The sequence below is a fragment of the Abrus precatorius genome, unplaced genomic scaffold, assembly GCF_003935025.1.
Source record: "Abrus precatorius isolate BTA unplaced genomic scaffold, Abrus_2018 Scaffold8, whole genome shotgun sequence".
In the NCBI taxonomy this organism is placed as follows: Eukaryota; Viridiplantae; Streptophyta; class Magnoliopsida; order Fabales; family Fabaceae; genus Abrus; species Abrus precatorius.
The window spans coordinates 34500242-34519755 of record NW_020874428.1 but is presented as its reverse complement, the minus strand read 5'-3'; the positions used below and the strand labels follow the sequence as shown (position 1 = coordinate 34519755).

Here is a 19514-nt window from a genome sequence, read left to right as displayed (position 1 = left end):
TCATGGAATATCTTTGGAAATTGAAACTTTCATTCTGAATAAACTAAAATAAAACTCCGCTAGAATAACTCATAACTCATAACAGCTTTTAAGCTATCAAGCATTAAATGTAAAGGAAAAAATGTCTAACCTTCCTAAGGCGAAATCGAATGCCACTTTTCAATTTACTCCCTCTATTTTTTATTTTTTTGTTTGACATTACAAGGCAAATAAGAAAAATAATAACTATTTAAGTATTTTTGTGAAAATTGTTTACTATTTTATTTATTATACTCTTCGTATTTCATATTAATTAATTTCTATAAAAAAATATACATTAATCAATTTCTAAGGATAAAATTAGAAAAAAGTATTAATATTTTAAAACGACAATCAAATAAAAAATAATTGTTAAAAGAAATAAAGATAGTATAAATTTAAAAACTGTCGTAAGAACAGAATGGTATGCATTGGAAAACAAAGTAAATCAAAATCCCATAGCCTTCATTAAAAAAATTAGCATCTATCACCAAGAAACTTAAAATAGAATTTTCATGTATTCTCTCTCTCTTATTTTATCAACCACCAAGTGAAACCAATTTTTGGTTTCACCTAGAGTCAATGAGCTAGCTGCAAGCTGAAAGAACAACATTTGGTATATGGGCAAATACAATAGAGAGAGGACCAACTATTATTGGCTTTGATGAGTCTACATATAGAGGCTCGAAAGGAGGAATTTCACCAGCTGAGTTTACAGTTAAAATTTTTCCATTTAGTAACATGATTTGGCTATGCAAATCCCTGTCCTTTGCTGTTAAATGATACTCTCTTCTGGAGGGTTCTCCCACACGACGGTAGGGTAACTTGTTAAATTTTAAGGCCGCTCTGACTTGAACAGTGGTGCTGTTATCCAAGTTCAGTAATAGTATTGTGATTCCTTTCTGTAAGACAGTATCAAATCAGATTCCACAAATAATATATCAACTATATAATAATACACATGATACAGAATGTCACTCACGGATTCCTTTGCACAGTGTGCATAAGCTCTTATCTTCTTTGTCCCAAAGAAGTTAGTTGATAGGACACGTCTTCCCATGAGTCGGTGGAAAAGAAGAGCACTGCAAGGAAGAAAACACAATCAGAGAATGGTTATAAAATGGCACTATGAATCTAATACCTCAAATGGAACCCCTTAATAAAACCCCTTGTTCTATTAGAAATAGGTTACTTAACCAAATGGCAAGCAATTAATGAAGTAAGCATGACACATGGGAATACAAATTCTGATAAATCATCTCAGGAATAATGATAAAATAATGCTTATGCTGCCCATTCTTAAACTACGAAATTCAATATTTGGTACCTATAATAGTCAGGATTTGGCATGAAAGTACTAGTATTTAGTAAACCATAGTTTCCTCCTATCAAACTCTGTCTGCAGTATGTTTTGGTGTCATAAATAGCTGACATACCAAGCTGATCCAGATACCTGCGCATAATATGATCATATTAGAGAAAACACTTGTAAAGAATCCATGCTGATATATTGAGAAAGCACAGGAAGTTACACTAACCAGAAGCTGTAGACAAATGCATCAGACACAAGATGATGGCCACTATTGTAAGCCCCTCCTGCCTCACCAACCCATGCTTTTACTGAGGTTCGTGGACTTCGAAGTATACTTTTGAGGCTGCTGAATGTGCTAGCCTCTCCATCCAGATAGGAAGGGTCAAGAATTTTTTCAGTTAAATGGTCATCAACTCCTGTAAATAGTAGCTTTCAGTTATAATCAAATACAAGGAAATGAGGAAAACATAAATTTTTATCCAGTTTTGTAGTAGATACCTGGCCCAAGGTTATAAATGTGGTGGGAGACCACATTTGCAGATTTACCAGATTTGGTTACAAATTCCCCAAACCAATTTGAATCAAAGAAGCCTCCAGGTGCAATGACTAGTGGCTTCGGCTCAATCCCTCTATATGCATTTTGAATTATGTTTCTCAAAGCAGCTACATCAGAAACATATTGATCTGCAGTAACACTTGCTCCAATTCCATTTCCACACAATTCATTGCCTGCCCGTAAAAAAAGACCTCCTCGGAGTTAGTTTACACACTTTACACTTCAATAAAGACGGGTTTATTCATTATGGCTAATACAACAGGACATTGATTCTGAAGAACGAAAATTGCCATTTTTCTTTCTTTTAACAAAAAACATTTGATAACTAAAGCAAAGATATTTATATAAAAAAATTAAATTTGTGGATGAATGGTTGTCATAGTGAAGTGAACTCTAGCTTGTGATAAAAGACAATCCTATTTTCAATTTTAGTCTTATTGTGCCAGCAGCACTTTCTAGTTACTACTTTGGCATTTGTAACGAGAGCAGCATACACTCACCAAGTTCCCAACCATGAATGGTGTACTTCTTTCCTACGGTGTATCGTATAAGAGATTCAGCATTAGTGTAGTTCCAAGGTCCAACAGCAGAACCAGAATTTACAGACCTTCCAGCAAGAGCATTTAATCCAAAGATAACCTTAGCCCTGAAATATACCTATCATTAATGTTAAACTTGTTAAAAACACATTTACCAAATCAACAAGATGAATCTTTTAGTCCTAAAACAAATACATGGGTAACAACTCAAAAGGGAGAACTGATTTTTACCCTGCTTTTTGGAAAAAGCTGTTTAGCTCATCCCACCTATGCATTGGTAAGCACCCTTGAGTGAAACCAAACATTTCATTAGCACTCCAAACAAAAGGAGTACAGGGTTGCCGATTATCTTCTGTCCCATATGTGACCTTATCTTGCAAAGTCCCACCTAATCTAATTTTTAAGGGTGAAAAGGCTGCAGAACATTCAAAGGAAATTATAATTTATACTTAATAAACTCTCAAACCAATCACGAATCGTCCAACAAAAGTGATGCAAAATGAAGTCAATTGCTGTGTAAACAACCAAGATGTGAATTCTCCTTACCTTTTACTGCATTCAACAAAATTTTGTTGTTGAGGTCCTGCATGAGATGAAAATTATAAGATGTAAACTCTCTCACCTTTACTAACTGTACAAGACTCTGTAAGTTTGTGACATGACTAGAACCTCTTATTAATTGCAAGCGGGGAGGGGGGTTTACACTATATTTCATCATTAAGTGGTCAGGAAATTATAATTAAAAAAAAGAACATAAAAGTTGTTTTTTAAGGAATTATTTTGCAGCTTAGCTAGAACATCCTAAGCATGCATTCTAGATTGATTCGAGCATCATGCCGAAAAGGAAAAGAACGTCACCATGCAGAGGATGTTAAACAATTTTTATTTTTTTTAAAAAAAAGCAGCAAAAACCATGTTATTATTCTGGAATATTTTGCAGGAATGAATGAAACATTTAAAAAAGTTATTTTTGACAGATTCAAGGACCAAAGAACAAAAAGAAAGGAAATATACCAGATTGAGCAGAGAAGCATGACCCCAACTGCATTTTCCATAATCACATTTCTGAGGAGGCCACCAATCCAGAGTGGCACAGACAAAATCATCATCAATCTTTCCAATAGAAGATTTCCCATGAACTAAAACAATCCCTTTCACAGCAGCACCTCCTCTTCCATACACAGCACCAACTCCAATGAAGCTTAAGCTTACCAAGTAAATCCATAAACACAGACCCAGAAGCCTTACCAGGCAACCCATTTCCTGAATCAGGTAAATTCAAGATCTTTTTGGTTTTTCACAAATGGGCTATGAAGCCATAGAGATAAAGGTGACGACTGAGGTTTTGTTACAGCAGCAGAGTTTGCTGGCAGTTGCAGACCACAAAGACGAGTTCTGATAAATTAATGACATAAAACTTCCTTCGCAGGAAAGTTATGTCTGTACAGATGGCTGTTTGAAAGACACTTCATTTCATATGTATATACTTACATTGCAGGCTAAAGCATTTGGTACTTATAAACTTGAGAATGCTTCCCTCTCCTCCTTCTGGTTTTCAAAATAACCTTTTTTTTAAGCCAATTTAATAAGTCGAAATAATATTTCGGACAGTTATTTTTAAAATAATGCATTCATTAGAGTATAATTATTTTCCATATTAGCATTAGAAAAAATTGGACAGTAAGTAAGGATTTCATGTAATCCAATCTTACTATTTGCGTCACTTATATTTATCAAGTAATATATAAAAAAAGAGTATAGATTTATTTACAGTGAGTGTATAAATTAAATAATATAAATGTTAAAAAGTTAACTTTTTTTATATATTTTTATTTATTATTTTAGTTAAATTAGGTCATTTTTTAATAATTAGATTATTTGATTTGTACAGTTAAAATAGATTTGATATAAGTTTAGTGTCATTGAATCATATATATATATATATATAAAAAGAAAGAATTTTTAATGTAGATCTAAAAATTCTTATATTTAATCTGAAATTTTTATTTAACTTAAATATAAAAGTGAGTAAAATAATAAATTATAATATGTTAAATTTAAATTAAATGAATGACTCAGATTGAATTTAAGAGTTATATATATATATATATAAAGGAAAGTAAGCTGGATATTTGAATTTTTTTTAATTACCAGGAAAAGGGATTGGTTGGAGGAAGATCACTTCTTTTTTTCTAATTTGAAATATTGATAATGGAACCTTAGAATTTGGAGATGTTTGTTGCTAGTGGGGTAAGGATCTGCTTTCCTGAAAATAAGTACCAAGATGGTTAACAGTGGACACAGAAAGTTTCTCTTTTTACAATCCGAGCGAAAACAACAAGAAGACCACTTGCATGGAAAATAGATCAATGATAGTTCACTCGGCAACTTGTGTCCTGCATTTAGTTTTTGTTATTTTATCGTTTTTGTCTTTTTTTTTTTATGAGTTTGGGATAATTAGCTTGATTAAATGCTTATTTTAAAAATTATACACAATTTTATAGCATTAATTTCATTATAAATTTTATTGAAATAAGTTTAAAAAGTTTATTTTTTAATTTTTTAAATACATTTTTAATGATATTATAGTCTAAGCATTTGACTTTCTAAGTTGAAAATAATTGCGTGTTGTAAAGATATGATGGTTCCTCTGAATTATTAGTATGTAATAGTTTTAGTTGTATTTATTAAATAAATTCTTTACTTTTTAAAAAATATGATTTATTTATTAAATTTAGGGTCTAATAAATATTTTTTTTATTTAGCTTATTCATTAATAATTTGTTATCTGAGTTACTTATATAATTTAATTGAAATATGATATGAATGAAGTGTTATTAACAATATCATATCATTTATATTTTTTTAATGAAATTTTAGGTTATAAAGGTATAATCTTTTAATTAAAATTTAAAAGCATAAAAAGAATATATTTTCAAATATTATCTATATCAAATTTATGTCATATTATATGAGTTAAATTAAGTACCATATAAGTAAATAAAAAATAATCATTATTAATAAAAAACTATATAAAAAAATAAAAATTTATATATTTAAAAGATTAAAACTTTATTTAAGTTTTATTTATTTATTTATTGGCCGGTATTGAAGTGACTTAAAAAATTCTTTATGCTTTTAATTATAGTTTTGGATAATACGTAGGCTTAAAGGGGGCTGGGGTTAACGGTTTATGTCAGTAGCTGGTAATGACATGGACTAGGGATGAACTAAGCGAGGAAAGCTTAATTGAGACTCGGCCATTGCTTTCATAGCCACTCTCCAATCTCCATTTTAGATTCAGACATTGCTTTCGTACCCACTCTTTGCTTCGTTTCCACCGGAAAACGTTTTTCTGTAAAATAATTTTAAGGAAGCTGTTAATTAAACTCCTTATCCCACTAAACTTTAAAGTTTGTAACCCAGCTGTCATTATTCAATTCACAAGTGAGACTGAGATCTAAAAAACCCTTAAACAAAATAAACTGCTTGTTTTAAATTTGTTTTGTAATATGCAGTTCATATAATTTTCTTGGTGGTTGCATGCCAAATTTCAAAGGAAACTTATAAAAGTATGGCAAATGATTAACGTGATGTCAGTATTACGTACGGAAAAAACAAATTGTCTACTAATAAATAAAATTATCTGAAAGCAAACACCTTAATGCATTTGTTTATAATTGTAGAATAGATTTAAAACTAAAACTATTTGCGTTCCTCACATGTGTCTAACACCAAATGCCTCCCTCAGCAACATACAAATTATCTGAACAATAGTTAGCTGGCATAGAATAAAGACCAATCAATAATTCAGAAACGTAATGCTTCAAAATATCAACAAAGCTAACGCCCCACGAAACACAAAGTGCTCAATTTGTGGCGTGCCCACCAAAAGTTTGTTGTTTTGCAGGATCAATGCAAAGATATAAATGTAATTAATTTGGTGGAAATTATATGCCCAAAAGTGTGCAAATTTAATCAAGTTTAGTATGTGTCACTCGCAACTATGCATGCCAGAAAATGCAGCTATCACTCCGTCACCCTTAGTTTGAGGTCAAAATCATTAATTTGTTGAGCTACTATACTTTCTCATATGCACCCCCTAAAATAAACATCTATATAACTAGAGTTGATGGATTTAATTGGTTGATGGGGGTCCATATGGTACCATATCTGCAACTTGACACTTTCAGGATTAGGATGAATGAGAAAAAGACCTAGGCAATCAACCACACATTGTTTTTTTCTTAGATTAGATAAAAAGGTATCATTGTTTGGTGAAGTATTAGTTCATTCCAATCTGACCTTGAAAGTTACAATCTAAAAAATGAATAAAATTATGGTTCATTTTCCTACTTTGCCTGTCACCCACTAAACCACATTAAGCTTCATAAATCATAAATTTACATTAACAGCAATATACAGTATCGTATCTAAAACGCATATTAATGCTTGCCGTTTTTGGAGACCCATTATTTCCCTTTCTCTAGGATCGGTTTTTTAAACCTTTGACCCAAAAGGAGAAACTTTGGGGGAACCCATGAGTTAATTAGATTTTTATTTGTGCCAGCTGCCCAGTGACCTAGGTACTAGTATATACTTTGATGTTTAGAAAAAGTAAAAAATAAAGGCCTCAATTTATTTATTTATTTTGCAAATTAAAAAAAAAAAAAAAAACTTGACTTCGAAGGAAAAATCTTTTCAACCAAAATGCTTGTCATGGCGCTCAGGGTTAACCGGTTCTAGAAGACAGCAATCATTTTTATTGACTTTCTAGTTGAGAGGGCAATTTATGCAAACACAATAGTTTTGTGTTTGAAGTTAACTTTGTTTGGAAGCATTATTCTCAACCAATACCTCGAGGAAATTAATGAATTGAAGAACTATAGACCCCAGAAATATTCAGGAAAAGGTGAAAATTTATTAAGGAAAAGTATATATCATGGCATATTTCCTTGACACATGACATAAGTTTAAAACTATGAGAAATGTTATCTTAACATAATTTGATGTTGGTTTTTAGTCTATTATTTATTATTAAATAAATTTACATGGACTTTACTGAATAAGGGGTGTGATTGACATGATTTAGTAAAAAAAAATTATACAAATTTCACCTAATAAAAAAAAAAATTACAATTTTCTTTGCTTAAGCTCTAAAGCCATTGAGCGAGACAAATTGGGGTTTTCAAGTAAAGGAAAGGGGGGTGGATACATATATACATCTTTCAACTTTGTGCTCCAATCTACATTGATATTGACTACTACTATATTAATTTAGAACTTAAGAGGGAAATTCCCGGCGATAGACTTATTTTTCAACAGGTATGTGAGCTTAGGCACTTTCTCTATTGCTCCAATATCCATTACAAAAACATGTTATGAGGGTGATGTGGTAAAGGGTAGAGTCCAAGACCAACAGTGAAACTCTGCTGAAAAAAAATTCCAAAGGTGAAACTAAAACCCCTCTTATATCTTATTTAACTCTAATTACAAGGTAGTTACAATGAATATTGAATCTAAGTTACATCACGAGCTCCATATGAAGCTCGGCACCTTTGTGATCATTTGAGAAGGTAATTGTGAGTAAAAATTATAATTGATTACGTTAGGAGACATTAAACTCTTTCCCTAAACTGATCTCCATTGACAAAAGAGAAATTTTAACTAAAAATAATGATGAAAAAATTTGATACTAACCCCTTTAAATCGTAACAACTTAACATAAATTAATGAGTAATTATTTAGCTTAAAATAAATCATACATGCCCGCAAGAGAAGACATGTCTTGTTATACATTAAATTTTAGGGAAAAATCTGAAAAAAAAAATCATTTACTTAATATAAATTTAATCGAAACTTTAAGTAGCAATATTTTTATTTTTAGATTGCTACTTAATCAGAGTAGCGGATTGTGATGGTTATGGAATAAGTATTAAAATATGGAAAGAACTTGTTAAATTTTATTATTAAACTCTTTTAAGTGAGAACTTTATTTTAGGGAGAGTAAAAAATTCATTAGGTTATCTATTAAAATTATTGATTTTTATTAGATTTAATAAAAACTATATCTTTCTCCCTGGAACATAATAATATCATATTACTTAATAATAGACTTAAGAGAATTCCAATCAAATTTCCACCCAGTCCTTTTGGATACACCTCTGCACGCTATTGAGGAATTCTAGGTACTCTTGAATCCGGATCCTGAATGTTAGGATCTTGCCTACGGCACAGATGGGGAGTGATAGTTTCTACCTAAATCACAAGTAGCATGACACCAAGGCAAATGCAGCATTTGAGTCAAATGGTATTATTAGTATTTTTTTTTCTTTGACTGATTGTGTGTGTATAGAGAGACATATAGATAAAGAAGGGATATTAATATCATTTGAAAGCGTTGTATACGCAATTTATTCTGATATTGATTGCATTGTCATGTGCCAGGAAGTTCTATTTCCCCTGTGATTGTTCAAACTCAATTTCATATTTTGATTTTGCTTCTACTGTAACGTATGAATTACATTATTCATTAATGAAAGAACCTGTTGTAAAGAGCTAAACACGGTTATACCATATATGAAATAATGAAATTGAAAATGATTGAAAAGCATAAATAAATTTAAATACTATACTTCAAATCAAATGGTGTCCTCTCTTCTGCCAAATTGACTTTGGTACGTGAGGCTTGATGGTTATTCAAATGTAGGAGATAAAATAGCTCTACAATCCGAACTGAAGCAGAATTTCACCTATTTAGTGCTGATAAAAAGAAAGACTTTAACCTATCTGGGAGCATGCAACTATTCAATGATCTATTCACTATATTGCTAAGTCTTTTTTTAGGAAAAAAAAATTGTGTCTCAGCATTCTTCCTTGAAGATTGATGACATGTTTATTTAACTTTTTTCAAACCACGTTTGTTTTTCTTTTCAAAAACAAACTTCTATACATTTTCCATTCAAAAAAGAAAAGATAGATGGCCCGATGTAATATTTCTGAAAGGATTTCTTTTTTCCAACAAACTCTCTTTGTTTTACGGTAATCTATGCAAATGGGATTTGAAATACCCTATCCCTCTTTGTGTTCCTTATTTTGTCTTTCCAATTAAAACTAGACACATCAATTCAAATATCTACATTAGTTTTCTTCCATCTAACCCCACTCTTAAAGGTCATTATCTGTGGTAAATCACCTCCCTATATTGATTCAAATTATTAGTATTGCTTATCTTTATCAGTTCAGAAAAAGAACAATATATCACTTGCTTTTATGTTTTCTGTGTTCCACTCAATTTTACCACAATGAAACTGAAAAGGACTTCAAAATTGAAAATAAAAATGAGGGTAAAAAAGAAATCCCAACTTTGATTTGGTAAACTTGGTGAAGTGCTTCTCATCGTAGTTCAATTTTGCACTTGTAGCATAATTAGTTGTGCTCCATGTTTATTACAAGTTCGATTCCAATTTCAGTGTGTCGATTACATCATGCATCTAGTTTATATATAAGATAATACTAATAACCAGCATCGCTGTTCAACCGTTAAACCCTTCAACGTTCAACCCCTTCAGCCAACAACCCCCTATCTCTGACAAATTCCATTCTCTAATGACCTTCTATCGCTTAACATTAATTTCTTTCCAAATATTGTTGCTAACAACCTCTCCTCGTTCTCTTTATTCTCTCCATTATTTACTTAACCACTTTTAATATATACTGTAATTTCTTTTTGGCATATTTTTGTATATTTATTATATTTTTTATTATAACCATCATGATTCCGCCATAAATCGCAATGAATATTTTGATACCCGATTTTTGGCTTGCCACCATACACCATTAACAACATCATCGTAACACCGAGAACATACCAATTATAACGTTTACAAAATATGATACTAATTACTAGACATCAAAAAGATGAGATGACAGGTCCAAGCTAGCAAATCTCTATCCTGCTAATTAAACTTGACTAGAAACTAGAAAGCATTACAAAGGTAGGAGGAGAACAACTAGCCTACTAGTATAATTCTCACTTCTTCTTCTTCTTAGAAGGTGGTCGTGGAGACTCCTCTTCTTCGTCATCGTCCTCTTCCTCTTCATCATCTTCCTCGTCTTCTCCATCCTCCCCATCATCATCTTCATCATCATCCTCTTCGTCGTCATCACTTCCTCCTCCACCATTGGCCTCAAGATCATCATCAGGATCTCCTTCTTCCTCGCCTTCATCACCAGAGGAGTCCTCGTAATCTCCATCATCATCATCTCCATCATTCATGTCTTCTTCATCCTCATCATCCTCTGTTTCACTAGCATCCCTGTTTTCTTCAGAAGTATGTGTCCCTTTGTACAGTTGGTCCAAAGGAAACCTAACCAAGAATTAAAACAAATCAAAACAATTGGATTATCCAAATCAAAACAACCACAGAGTAACACCAGCAAGCAAGGTATATATGTTCATTGTTACCTTCCATCCATTGGTGACACTAAATTATTGACATCTGCAAGAAGATATCCGGTCTGGGCAAAAGGAACAAACAAGAATCTTTTACTCCATGCAAATGTAATTTGTACAATGAAGAAAACGTTTTGATTTAACCTATTGAAACACAGATCAGTAACAAAGCTAATGACATATGCAAAGCAGAGGTGCATTTACACTATGATCTCATCATTGCAGTTTGATAATCTGTGCGCAGCTTCAAGCAGAGGATCAATGATGCAGAAATAGATCTTGTAAATTCCAATAAAAGTTATTGAAAGAGTTTTCTACTTGGAACGAAAAGAGAGGAACAGAAGGAGAATGGGGGACAATGACCCACTAAAAGGTTCCCTGTTTGTGAAGCTGAAACTGGAAATATACGACTAGTGATGAACAAAAGGGCACAGTAGATTTAGTAAGTACGAAGATACATCACAAATCACTCAATGCATAATTACATGGCACCAATTCTAGCAAGCAACATGTTAAGTTGTGCAACTGAGAAAGGAAAGGGGATATTGTGTTTGTTTGAAAGCAATACCTTGATGAGAAAGGAAGCAAGGGAAATGGCAGAAGGAAGGAGAGTGTGAAGCACAGCAAAAGAGGTTACGCAAGTCGTCTTCTCGTCAGAGCTCAGACTCGGAACTTCCATTGCTATACCGTGACTCAGACAAAGTGAGTGTGTATGCGGGAAATTGGTTTCTGTGCTGTTAGGGTTTTCGCATTCAAATTAATGTCGCCACACCAAATTATTTCCTTCCACGTCATCTTTCGTCCAGCTTTTAATAATTACACGAACTTACTTTAAAGCAACGTTCATTAAAGATAACTGGTAACTTATACTTTATTGATAAATACACTAAACATTTTATTTGTTTTTTTTTCCTTTTTTATCAATGTATTTTATATTAAAAATATATATAATTTATAATATTTTATATTTAAATATATATATAATATTTTTATATTATTAATTAATTAATTTTAATATTATATTAATATAATATTATATATCTTTTTAAGTTATTTAAAATAATCTTAATTATATAAACTTCTTATACAATTATAAGCTTTAAACAATAAATTCTATAATTTTAATACACAAACTTACTTTTTATTCATTTTTTTTAAATATAGTCTAAATTTTCAAATTTTAAAAATCTATGGTTCAATAATTAATACTAACAATTATATGTATATGTATATATATATATATATATATATATATATATATTATTAAAATAAAAATTTAATTAAAATATTTTTTATTGCATTTAACCAATACACTAAAATTTGTTAAGACAATTTTGAACGATTAAGTATTTTTTTTTTAAATTTAATTGAGTTAAATACACACTTATACACGTTTTATTAAGATATATATATATATATATATATATAAACACTTGAATATCTTTGTAAAATAAGATGTAAGTATGAATTTATCATTAATTTAAAATGAATTAAGATTATTAAGTACCTTAATTCTAATATGTATATAATTTTAAAATTCTTCTATCAATATTGACAAATAATTTTTTATTTTTTTAAATTGAATTTATTTCATTTAATTTTCTGTTATTAACTTGACATTTTTACTTTTTTTTATTTTTATAATTTTTAACCTTTTAATTTTTAGATTTTTTAAGTTACTTCTCTAACTATTGAAAATTGTATTTTATCTTATAAATTACAAGTCCTCCGAAAGAGATAAAATTCATTTCACAAGTTAATAATATATTAAACTATTTTTTAAATGCATATTTAATCACACAAATTAAAAATTTTAAAACATTAAATTTTTATAAAAAATGTATACTATTTAATAATATTAAATTGAATAATTTTTAAATAAAAAATTATATCTAAATTTATATTTTATGTTTTAACTCCACAATAATGCCAACGGTACTTGCTAACATTTTTTGGACCCGACCCGAGTGTGAATGATATTGGGTTAACTTAAAGGGGCCAATCCAATCCGTGAAAACTGCAAAGGAATCACTAATCATTAATCAGAGTCACAAAATGCTTAGAAGAAAGCCATCGAAAATCGAAGTAAAGATCGAAGACAGAGAAGAACTCGAGGAAGCTCGCCGCCGCAACGCCGCTGCCACTACCACCTCTGGCGCCGCCACTCTCCTCCGTCAGTTCGATCGCGCTCAAGATCCCTCTTCCAAAGCGCATCGCATTGGGCTCTCCTCCTAAAACCTTTTTGGCCATCCTCTCTCACTCCCCTTCTCAAATGGAGGTCGAAGTTAAGCTCCGTCTCGCAAACGCCCAAGCCCACCGCCACGTCACTACCCTCCTCTCTCCCTTCCACGTCACAACCCATCGCCAGCAAAACCTATTCTTTGACGGCGCCGATTCAGAGCTCTCCTCGCGCCGCGCCGTTCTTCGGCTTCGCTTCTACGACGACGACACACGCTGTGTCGTTTCGCTCAAAGCCAAGGCGGTTCTGGTCGATGGCGTGAGCCGCGTGGAGGAAGATGAGGAGGATTTGGAGCCCACAGTTGGTCGCGAGTGCGTTGCGGAGCCTGGGAAGTTGGGTTCGGTGGAGTCTAGGGTTTTGGGGAGGGTGAAGGATGAATTTGGGGTTGTGGGTGAAAGGGGTTTTGTGGGTTTGGGGGGTTTTGGGAACGTGAGGAGTGTGTATGAGTGGAAAGGTTTGAAATTGGAGGTGGATGAGACCAAGTTTGATTCTGGGACTTTGTATGAGATCGAGTGTGAGAGTGCTGATCCTGAAGGAGCTAAGAGGCTTCTCGAGGACCTCTTAAAGGAAAATGGCATTGATTATTCTTACTCTACTGCATCTAAATTTGCGATCTTTCGATCTGGGAAACTTCCCTAGTGAGTCATTTTTTATTGAGCTTGTTTTGTTTGCTGTATACTCTTTCATTTTTCGATGTGGTTCGGATGCTATTTATATTCGTAGTGATTAGTCTTCTGCATCCTGTATTAAGACATGGCTATTTTGTTTCTGGGATGTGGTATCTTGTGTTTCTAGCTCCATTATCTTTTATCTCAACAATTATAAATTTGGTTTGAACTTTGAAAGTATCCTATTTCATTTGGTCTTTTTATTATTTGCTTTCTTTACGTTTATATAATTGGGAGATTTATCTCGGACCATTACTAAATAGAAGACAGTTTTCTGATGTTTATTATTCTCTTAAGACATCAGTTTGTGGTTAGCATCATGGCAATAAAAGCACAATTATGAAATTAACAACAAGGACTTCATCCTTGGAGCCATGATCATCAATAGCTATTGCATCTTTGTGGTGGCCTAAATTCCTAATCACACCTTCACTCGTAATAACAATGGGACACGTTGGTATAAGGGTTTGAAATTGTGAGAGAGAGATCTCATAATTTATGATCTTGTAGTTAGCAGCGTAATTAAGGTTTAGATCTATCACCTATCACTTTCCTGTTAATGCTAATCTGATTTGCCTATTTCTTTTGTTTACATATGTTTGATTTATCGTATCAATGCGTCATTGTCATTAGATTGACCTGATGGTGTGCTAATCTTAGGTAACTAATGACCTTGGTAGGCATCATTGCAGCTATCTATTTTAAGAAAAAGTCTTATATTTTTGTTGATTAAGAAACGATCTTCAGCAGACTGCTGAATACAATTTATTTTAAGGTGTAGAGGCAAACAAAATTTAACAAGATTCATGGGTCTTGATGTCATTATTTGTCTTGTCGATCGATGTTCAATCTAAGGACACTTTAACAGCCATAACTAAATAAAAGAATTTTGATCTAATGGCGTAAAGCAAGAAAACTACATTCGGTAAGTTAAAGAGCCATTCGGGTCCTTCATTGTGTCTGTATGACTTATTGTAAGGAAATCAGGTGAATAAACTAGCAGGCTAATGATCGTAACACAAATGATTCCCTAGTCTACTCTTCATTATCCTTCTTTCCTCACACATTTTTCAATCTTGATATGCAAACGTTATTTTAACTGGGATAAAGAGAAGACACCCATTATTTTTTAACAAATCTTGGCTTATCTGTCTTACTTCATTATCAAGCCAACCCTGTATTTGAACTTGTCATTAGAGCATATTGTGACATTGCCGATATGATTTGTTGTGATGATGGTCTGTTTCGTAGGTCACCGTTGGTTGAATGGATAGCTAGACAGGCAAGTGCTCTGCAACTCTTACACAGAACCATTTATATCTATATTTATATTCTGACAAGCAATCCATTGATATGTCTCATTCTAATTAAAAAACTGTGTCTAAAGTAAATAAGGAGTACATATATTATTTGACATTTGTTTTGGATTTGGGTGCTACGTTATGAATGTCAATGAAGTGTATATGCGACTATCACTATGATTTTGGCAAAGCACTCAGCTCTCAAATGTTATATCCACTATTGCTTAGCAATTTGTGGTAAGTTAACTGTCTTCGGTCTTCCCTAACCGAGTGACGGTATAATATGGGTCTCTTGATTTCTTAAAGCGAACTTCCCTCTAATTGTGCTTACATATATGTTGACTTGGCAATATATGATGTTGCTTTAGTTCTAATTTTCAAGCGTAAAAGCATAATGTACATTTTAAACTAATATGAAAAATCAGCTGAACAAGGTTTACAATTATGGTGATATCCAAGATATCAGTAGTTGTAATTGCTGACTCATGAAGGGTTGCATCGTATCCTTCAACATTAATACATATGCTAGTGACGTATGTACAATCTACTCGCTCATGGAGTAATCATCTTATCGAGTCGAGCATTCGGAGTTCGTTATAAAAATAATTTAATATTCTTGTTTCCATATTTTATTTGGACTGAAAGTCATTCTTTCTTCAAGTAGAAACAAATCTCATGGAGTTTATAAGATATTCATTAGCAAAGACTAAGCAAACAAAACATTACTAAGACATTATTCCTTGTTTATTTTCGGAAGGTTTTCCATTATAGCTCTGGAGGCATTGCAAGCAATGAATGAGAAAATACTGCAACGGCAGCATTTTTAATCGGTTTGAGGAGCCTAAACAGTAAATAATAGGCAACACGGCGTTCCGTCACTCAGAGAAGGGACATCTTGAATAATAACCACTTTTTTTTATCATGATTAATATTACACAGAAATTATATATAATAACTTTTTTAAAAAAATACAACATTTAATAATATCAATGTACTTAGTTACATTATTTTTTATATATTTTTAATTATTAAATTGTATATGTGTATTTTATTTTAAAATAAATTATTTATGCATTATATGAGCTATTTACTATTTTTTTTTAAAATAAATTAATAGAGTTGTTTAGTAATAAAAAAATAGAAAACAAAATTATAAATTTTCAAAACTAACTTCTAGCTACCAAAATTTTATCTTATGTTTATCTTTATCTTTTTAAATAAATTTCAAATGTTTCTTTCATATAATTCATATTAAATTAATATAATATTATATGCTTTTTCAATCACTTAAATCATTCTAACTAATTTGACCATACAATTATAATTTCAATTAACTTATCGGATGCACGTTATACATTATATGCTCACTTAATTTTACCAAATAGAGCCTTAAACTGTATTTAATAACATGAACTTGTAGTTGATTTAAAAGCTTATAACTTTTTTTTAAACAAGCTAAAAAAACTATTTAGTAATAACATAACCAAAAAAAAAATAGTATAACTTTTAAAAAATTAGCTATTAAAAAACCTGTCGAAGTTACATTTAATTTAATAGTTATTAATATTTATTTTATTTTTATCCTTATCATTTTAAACAAAGTACACATAAGTTGAAAATCATAACTATCTCCCTCTGCATTTGATTATAATATTATATTATATTAATAATACTACATGTCTTTTTTAGAGTTTTAATAAATTTTAGTTAATTTTACCAAACATTTCTAATTCAATCAGCTATTTATAAAGCTATAAGTTTATATTTTTAGTTTTTAAAAAGAGAAAACTCTTTTAAAAATTGAAAACAAACATACCCTAGGTAACTAGTATTCATCTTAATCAGCTATCCTCGACACCTATTAAGTACCCAACCTTCTCAACCAAACCTTGGGAAGTTTGCAAATGTTGAACAACCAAGCAAATGACTTTATAGTATTAAAATACAATCGTATTTATATTGGTTCATAAAATGATCGCTGCCTCCTTGAGCCAATGTCAGTTCATTTTTCTTTTTCTACAATCAGGGTACAATAATATAATGATGCTAACTACCACAGCATATCACTGAATAATGTTGGCGAAAATTAACTAAAATAACGACAAACAAATTAAACTTTTATATGGAGAGATGGGTTCACTTGAAAGAAAATCCTGTTCTAAAAACTAAGACTGACTAGTGCATTACATTGTAGAAAAAGAAAACACTGTACCTACTACTGTTATTTTACTTCCTCCTTTTGGCAGGTGGCTGTGGAACCTCCTCTTCATCTTCCTCTTCTTCGTCTTCGTCTTCTTCCTCATCCTCATCTTCTCCTCCATCATCATCATCCTCATCACCATCATTGTCGTCATCATCACCATCCTCACCATCACTTCCTCCTGCACCATTTGCCTCAGGATCATCCTCAGGGTCAGACTCTTCCTCACCTTCATCACCTGAGAAGTCCTCATCTCCCTCATCATCTTGATCATTTGCATCCTCATCTTCTTCATCCTCATCTTCATCTGAATCAGCAGCATCCTTGTTCTTAAGGTAAGTATGTTTCCCCTTGCAGAGATCATCGAAGGGAAATCTGACAAGGAAGAATCAACATACATCAGAACTACAAAACATTCCAATCATAAAGCACAATACCTTCCAAAGAGAAGCATAAATTTATTCTCACCTTCCATCCATGGTGGTCAATTTTGACAGTACTAAATGATTGATGCCAGTCAGCAGAGATCCAGTCTGGGTTACAAACAAACATAAAGACATAATGATTTGTAGTTTGTACCCACTTCCATCTGAAAGCTAGTGCTATACTAATGGTATTTTACTTGAGGCTCATCAAAATGAACCAAAACAAACTAAGCCTGTGACATACACAAAAATCATAACATGCAACCTAATTACATTGTGGATTTATTATTGCAATATGAAGCTCTATAAATTGCTTCACAAGCAAGTAGAAATGACGCAAACTTAGCTCTAAAACACAGTTTCCAACTAGACAACAGTTTCAGGTTATAACACCAGTCTCAAGTACAAGAGTCAAGACCCAGACAAAAAGACAAAGGGAAAGCAAGTACAATGTCCATTTCTAAGCCTATAACACAGGACATAAATTTTGCACCATTTAAGAAGAAGAAACTTAAACAAAAAAGCAACAAATGCAGACATAATCTGTATGAGATGACGAGACCTCGTATTAGCAAAACTATTCTACCCCTAAAGTTAGCCAAAATATGTTGCTTGAATCAGTGGTTAATTTCTCAAAGTGCATAGATTTTAATTTGGCCAATGGAATGTTGATATGAAAACTCAGCTTCTAATGTATCATTAAGCATGGAGAAATAAAGTTTTTATGCACAGAAACAAACACACAAGGTCACAAATACACAGTACTTAAGAGAACTAAGCAGAAGAACAATCAGTGCAGAAGAAATAAGCTTAAACATAAAAAACAATAAAAATATAATAATAATCCAATGGTTTTCAAACTGAACAAATAAGAAAGAACGGAAGCACCTGAAACGCTCCAAATTAGCAAAAACAATGATAAATTACCCAAACAACAAACAAAGTACCATTCTAGCAGCTAACTGAGAAACAGTTTTTGCTCACAAATGAACAGGGCAACCTCTGCAATTAATCACACCCTGCAGCCTAGAAACTTCAAGGAAGAACAATATAAACAATAGTTTTGCTACAACCAAATCAACGCTCCATCTGTACAAAGAAGCAATGCTTCACATTATTTTCTCCTTTACCTAAAGGAAAATTTTCCCCAGGTATAAACAGCCTATTGAAGTTGACCAAAAAATATACAACGACAAGGTATCAAAATAATCTTAAATTCTTCCCACACAATGAATAAACGAATAAAGAGCAATTGAAAACCAGACCTATACAAAAATACACGTAATTTTGATGAAACCAGAATGAAACAGCATAAGATTCAAGAACAAAAATACCACTTGGTAACGCCATTAACGAGAATTACACAGCATGGTTAAGGTATATAAGTCTGAAAAATAAAAGAAGCGGGTTTGAAAGCAATACCACTATGAAAAGGCAGAGGAAAGATTTGGCAGTAGCAAGAACAGTGTCCACCGCTATGGCTTCCACAACAGAGAGTATGTGCTTGTTCTTCTCCGTGAAGCTAAGAGAATAAGAAGATAGCTCCTCCATAGTGCTAATTCCTAAACTAAAATTTGAATGAAGAAAATAATAAGTGAAATAAAACCCTAAAGAGAGAATAGCAATTATCTGAGTGAAGAAAAGAAAAGAGGTTACGTTACGTTGGAGTATCTGACTCTGACAGATACTGAGAGTAGAAGTGGAGAAGGATGCTGTTCGGTCCGGTTAGGGTAAGTAAACCCTTTGGGTTGGTCCAGTTAGGGTTTTTGTTTCCAAAATTGCTAGTCACCGCAAATTAATA

The 19514-nt window shown here is 32.1% G+C and overlaps 4 protein-coding genes across 7 annotated transcripts; 1 reads left to right on the top strand and 3 right to left on the bottom strand.

Annotated features, from left to right (window-relative positions):
• Positions 1–552: 552 nt before the first annotated feature.
• LOC113847674 (heparanase-like protein 3) lies at positions 553–3817 on the bottom strand. Its single transcript, XM_027476913.1, has 9 exons — positions 3440–3817; positions 2972–3008; positions 2657–2840; positions 2387–2532; positions 1829–2059; positions 1557–1746; positions 1346–1471; positions 1001–1100; positions 553–920 (listed from the first exon to the last, which is right to left on the bottom strand). Exons 1-9 carry the CDS (start codon positions 3683–3685, stop codon positions 606–608), a joined length of 1575 nt encoding a protein of 524 aa, XP_027332714.1. The 5' UTR covers positions 3686–3817; the 3' UTR covers positions 553–605.
• Positions 3818–10234: 6417 nt separating this feature from the next.
• Positions 10235–11607, bottom strand: LOC113848408 (nucleoplasmin-like protein ANO39). The gene is made up of 3 exons (XM_027477897.1): positions 11449–11607; positions 10893–10945; positions 10235–10794 (listed from the first exon to the last, which is right to left on the bottom strand). Exons 1-3 carry the CDS (start codon positions 11557–11559, stop codon positions 10458–10460), a joined length of 501 nt encoding a protein of 166 aa, XP_027333698.1. The 5' UTR covers positions 11560–11607; the 3' UTR covers positions 10235–10457.
• A 1298-nt stretch (positions 11608–12905) lies between these two features.
• LOC113847920 (triphosphate tunel metalloenzyme 3) lies at positions 12906–15535 on the top strand. 3 transcript variants are annotated; one of them, XM_027477252.1, is made up of 2 exons: positions 12920–13757; positions 15039–15535. In XM_027477252.1, coding segments are annotated over exons 1-2 (606 nt in total). In that variant the 5' UTR covers positions 12920–13152; the 3' UTR covers positions 15040–15535. The 3 variants fall into 3 exon arrangements, with proteins under 3 accessions (XP_027333052.1, XP_027333053.1, XP_027333054.1); XM_027477253.1 differs by lacking the exon at positions 15039–15535 and having other exon boundaries at positions 12920–13412; positions 13518–13822; XM_027477251.1 differs by lacking the exon at positions 15039–15535 and having other exon boundaries at positions 12906–13953.
• Positions 15536–17033: 1498 nt separating this feature from the next.
• Positions 17034–19502, bottom strand: LOC113847017 (nucleolin). 2 transcript variants are annotated; one of them, XM_027475840.1, is made up of 4 exons: positions 19370–19502; positions 19136–19287; positions 17757–17821; positions 17034–17663 (listed from the first exon to the last, which is right to left on the bottom strand). In XM_027475840.1, exons 2-4 carry the CDS (start codon positions 19262–19264, stop codon positions 17315–17317), a joined length of 543 nt encoding a protein of 180 aa, XP_027331641.1. In that variant the 5' UTR covers positions 19265–19287; positions 19370–19502; the 3' UTR covers positions 17034–17314. The 2 variants fall into 2 exon arrangements, with proteins under 2 accessions (XP_027331641.1, XP_027331642.1); XM_027475841.1 differs by having other exon boundaries at positions 19375–19496.
• Positions 19503–19514: the final 12 nt, after the last annotated feature.

Coding starts and splice junctions, on each gene's coding strand:
- LOC113847674 (XM_027476913.1), bottom strand. CDS start 3,685: ATGGGTTGCCTGGTAAGGCTTCTGGGTCTGTGTTTATGGATTTACTTG. Junction 1,747..1,828: donor CATTTATAACCTTGGGCCAG/GTATCTACTACA, acceptor TACTATTTACAG/GAGTTGATGACCATTTAACT. Junction 1,472..1,556: donor GCATTTGTCTACAGCTTCTG/GTTAGTGTAACT, acceptor TATTATGCGCAG/GTATCTGGATCAGCTTGGTA.
- LOC113847017 (XM_027475840.1), bottom strand. CDS start 19,264: ATGGAGGAGCTATCTTCTTATTCTCTTAGCTTCACGGAGAAGAACAAG. Junction 17,822..19,135: donor TCCTCTGCCTTTTCATAGTG/GTATTGCTTTCA, acceptor TTTGTAACCCAG/ACTGGATCTCTGCTGACTGG. Junction 17,664..17,756: donor TTGACCACCATGGATGGAAG/GTGAGAATAAAT, acceptor CTTCCTTGTCAG/ATTTCCCTTCGATGATCTCT.
- LOC113847920 (XM_027477252.1), top strand. CDS start 13,153: ATGGAGGTCGAAGTTAAGCTCCGTCTCGCAAACGCCCAAGCCCACCGC.
- LOC113848408 (XM_027477897.1), bottom strand. CDS start 11,559: ATGGAAGTTCCGAGTCTGAGCTCTGACGAGAAGACGACTTGCGTAACC. Junction 10,946..11,448: donor TTGCTTCCTTTCTCATCAAG/GTATTGCTTTCA, acceptor CCTTTTGCCCAG/ACCGGATATCTTCTTGCAGA. Junction 10,795..10,892: donor GTGTCACCAATGGATGGAAG/GTAACAATGAAC, acceptor ATTCTTGGTTAG/GTTTCCTTTGGACCAACTGT.